General features: G+C 38.7%; 1 protein-coding gene across 1 annotated transcript; it reads left to right on the top strand.

Moving 5' to 3' along the window:
• The first annotated feature begins 952 nt into the window (after positions 1-952).
• LOC102849995 (olfactory receptor 52K1-like) lies at positions 953-1,903 on the top strand. Its single transcript, XM_006885682.1, has one exon. It carries the CDS (start codon positions 953-955, stop codon positions 1,901-1,903), a length of 951 nt encoding a protein of 316 aa, XP_006885744.1.
• Positions 1,904-4,560: the final 2,657 nt, after the last annotated feature.

Genomic DNA, 4,560 nt, shown 5'->3' on the forward strand with positions numbered 1-4,560 from the left:
CCATATGTTGCAATACTTTTAAAAATGTGATTGACATAAAATTTACTACATATTTATTTATTTCTATGCTTGTACCATAATCTATTGTAATTTGCAAATTCTACCAATTATTTCTATGAAGAATAGTTATGTATGTGAAAATGCTTAATAAATATTAAATTATCTTTTCAATGAAGCTAAATATTAATATCAGCCTCCAAATTTTATTCCTCATGTTAAAATACACAAATAAGCATAACTACCAAATACCTTTAATTTACCTTTACCTTTTATTAGTTTGAAACTTTACTTCTAAGTCACTGCTTTGAGGTATTATTGAATTCTAATTCTGTCAACTGGTCAATTATTATTGTTTGTTTTGTCTTTATTCATATTCTCCTGTTGGAAGATCAGTAGAATTCCTAGGACCTTTGATAAAATCATGGATATGTAGCTAAGTACCTCAGGGAAGTATCCAAAGTTCCATGGCCTAACCTAGGATTTGAGGATGTTAGAATTATTAAATTCCATTTTCTTGCCTTGAGTAGTTTTCATGCTTTATGATTTGCTGATGCCAGCCCTCTACTGTTGACAATATAGACTCTATCAGTTTCTACTATTTTGGGGGAGGGGGGTGGAAATCCTAATATTTTAGAATTACACAAATTGAATATTAACTGTAATCAAAACCAAGCAACTCTAAATTATCAAATTGATTTCTCTTCAATGAGAATTCATCCTTGAGCTAGTTTCTTTCAATTGCAGAGATTCTCTTTATCCCAAGAAATAGTTCTCTTTATCCCAAGAAACTGATGTATTTACGTGATCATTAGTTCATATAGTCATGATTATCATTATAAATTGCTTGATTTTATTTTTTGTAGGTGCAAATGCTGCAGTGATTTCAAAGTGTCCTCTGTTTTGTTTTGTTTTTTCTCTATAGGAACCAGAATTTAAGAAGCACAGGTTAAGGATGTCCTCTTGCAACAACTCTATTCCTCAGCCTTTGGTATTTATCCTGGCTGGAATCCCTGGCTTGCAATCTTCCCATGGCTGGTTCTCTGTGCCTTTTTTCTTGGTGTTTATTGTTACAATTGTTGGCAATGTTACCATATTATACATCATCCGAGAGGAGAAGACTCTTCATGAGCCCATGTTCCTCCTCCTGGCTATGCTTTCAATGGTTGACCTGTCCCTCGTCAGTGTCACTGTGCCCCGCATGTTGGCTATTTTCTGGATGGATGCCAAGGAAATCAGCTTCAACGCTTGCCTCACACAGATGTTTTTCATTCCTTCCTTTTATGTCATGGAATCTGGGATCCTCCTAGCCATGGCTTTTGACAGATTTGTGGCCATCTGGAACCCTCTGAGGTATACAGCTATCCTTGATAACAGCATGCTTGTGAAGATGGCACTGGCTGTCGTGTCAAGGGCAATGGCAGTGCTCACTCCTGCGCCAATCCTGGCAAAAAGACTGGAAAGCTTCCAAACCCGTGTAATTGCTTATTCCTACTGTGCTTACATGGCTGTGGTAAAGATAGCTTGTGGAGATGTCTCTACTCACATTGTCTATGGTCTCATGGTCATTGTAGCATCTGTGGGATTTGACTTGTTTTTTATCCTTCTGTCCTATGGGATGATCCTTCATGCTGTCTTTCAGATACCATCTTGGGAGGCACGGGGCAAAGCTCTCAGTACGTGTGGGTCTCATATCTGTACCATTGCTCTCTTCTATTCTCCTGTTGTCTTCTCTGTCCTTGCCCAGATTTTAGGTTACCACATGGCTCCACACCTACAAATCATAATTGACAACCTATACTTCCTGGTGCCTCCCATGGTTAACCCCTTAATTTATGGGGCTCGGACCAAGCAGATAAAGGAACGAGTGCTGCAGATCTTTCACTGTCACAAAGATCGAGATTGACAGCCTAGGCATACAAGGGCTTTGATGATGCACATTGAAAATTATGTGAAGTTGAAGAGATAGAGGGGTCTCATTCATGTCTGTGAACTCACAAGGAAAGGAATAACCCAAGTAACAGTGGGACTCAACTAGTAGCCAAGGTGGAACTGTAACTAGAGAATGTTCTTTCCATCAAGATACAGGTTGTATGAAACTCTCATCACAAGAGCATTCCCAAGTGTTTATACAAGTAGTATATGAAAAGAAAACATTCTTGTTTATTAGCACTATAATAATTCAGTTGCAATACATAGCTTAATTTAGAAACATACTTTCAAGCAAGGTGAGGTTAAAATATAATTAAGATGTATAAATCCAAGTCTCAAGGCAAATTATGAAATTATAGAATAATTCTTTTTACTGCTTTTCTTTCTTAAATGCTGTTCTGTTCTTCTTACCACAAGAATACGTATCATGAAATAAATATACCATGGAAGTAAAACAAATGTACATATGTTGTCAGTAAATTATGAACTCTTGCTCTCTGAAGGGTTTTAACAGGGATGACAAAATGTAGCATCAGCAGTATAAGTAGACTGAACACAAGATGTTGGTATTTTAAAAACAAACAAAAGACATTAAGAAATATACATACCTTTTCAACAGGTTTCCTTTTCTTTTCCATATACCTGACTCTATCAATTTACACAAACTGAAGGCAACCAAAACTATGCCTTAGCTCATCAATTATGCTTGTATTCTGAAAAAAGTACTTATAACTACCTTGCAAGTCACTGCACATATGCACCTTACATCTAAAATGCTCTCAATTCATAAAACTTAAGTTAGTAAATCTGATGTAAAATCCTGTAATACTTAAAGTATTATTTAATTATTCCCCTTAATCCATTCAATGTACCATTAAGATTTAGCTGAAACACTATCTTAATGAGTTTATTTTTCCTTTTTTCATTTCTACCAGTTTTTCCTCTACCTAACACTGCATAATTTTTAATTTTGTCACTGTTAAGTGAGCCAACTATGATTCATAGCAACCTTATGAACAACAGAGCAGAACTTTGCCCCATTCTGTGCCTTATCTCACTCTCTATCAGGCCCATTATTGTAGGCCCATTATTGTATTCTCTTTTGCTGACAATCTGCCTTTCCTTGGCTCTGGTGGTCTGGTGTAAGGAGTTCAGTTGTCAATCCAATGGCAGGTAATTTGAATCCACAAGCTTCTCTCTGAAAGAAAGATGGGCAATCTTTTCCTGTGTAATTTATGGCCTCTGAAAACCCTCTGAAGAGTTAGCTGAGTTAGTTCCAATTTGACAGCACTAACAACTACCTCTTCCAGCATATTGCCTTTTTTCAAAGACAAGTCTTTTCTTACAACATGGCCAAGGTATATGAGATGAAGCTTCACCATAGTTGCCCCTGTTGTTATTGTTGTTGTTGTATGAGTCAAGTTGGAACCTACCAATAGCTAATCCTCCTGTGGGTTTTCAGAGACAGTAAATCACAAAGGAGGAGATTGACCACCCTTCTTCCACAGAGCAACTGGTGGATTTGAACCACATGCCTTCATATTATATCATAGCTTCTTGCCATGAGTCCAGAAGAGCTCTCTAAGAAGCAGCCTGTTGTTACTGGTATCACTGAGTCAAAGTACATCTCATAACAACCCTATGAACAACATGTATGAATCCTGTTCTATCCTGTGCCATCCTGACAATCTCCAACACTCTCAAGCCAATTGTTCTGGTCACTATATCAGTCTACCTGGTTGAGGGTCTCCCTTTCCTTCTCCATTACTACACCCTCCCAGGCATACACCCTTCTCCAAGGAATGACTTCTCCTAGAAACATGCCCAAAGTATGAGGCTGATATCCATCACCTCCAAGGTGTACCCTGGTTGCACCCTTTTCCAGCCATATCTGAACTGAGTTTGTGGTACACTGTGATTGCATAGTGGTTAGTACTCTGCATGGTGGCCACAGCAGCCTCAGTTCAAATCAAAGTCTCTCTAACCACTCTAGTTGCACTTAATTTTAAGCAAAGTGAAACAAAACAAAAAACATTGCTGTCATGTTGGAACTGTTTTATAAATGATCCTCCAAAAGGTTTTCAGTGTCTGTAAGTCCCACAGGAGTTCTTTCATATCTCTTGTGGCACTGCTGGTGGAAAAGTAGCCAGAGAGGTTCTGCCTGTGGGTTAGCAAGGCAACGGCCTATCAACTACACTTGTTGTTCTTGTTAAGTGCCGTTGAGTTGGAGGTGACCCATAGTGACCCTATGAACGAATGATCTGGACACCTGTATAACTTCCGCCCTTTCTCCTGGTTCACAGGGTTTCTAGAGGCAAGCTGTTATGGAAGTCGATGCCACTCCTGCTTCCAAGCTTGTTTTAATTGGGGAGCTCCACCAAACACTGTCCACCATGGGTAACCATTCTTGCTTTTGACTCATCAGTGCCACAGTGTTTGGCTTCACAGCAACCATGAGTTACCTCTGTACAGCAAGGAGACATACCAGGGTTATACAAAATAGAAGAATGTTTCACCCAACATAAGTAAAGACAGGCCTGAGGGCTGCTGACTAGAGTCACCCACCTTTGGCTCGGGAGCATCAACTACACTACCAGAATTTTTTCCTCTTACTTTAGGTACTTATCATTG

The sequence above is a fragment of the Elephantulus edwardii genome, unplaced genomic scaffold, assembly GCF_000299155.1.
Source record: "Elephantulus edwardii isolate Elephantulus edwardi_28Jun2011 unplaced genomic scaffold, EleEdw1.0 scaffold00044, whole genome shotgun sequence".
In the NCBI taxonomy this organism is placed as follows: domain Eukaryota; kingdom Metazoa; phylum Chordata; class Mammalia; order Macroscelidea; family Macroscelididae; genus Elephantulus; species Elephantulus edwardii.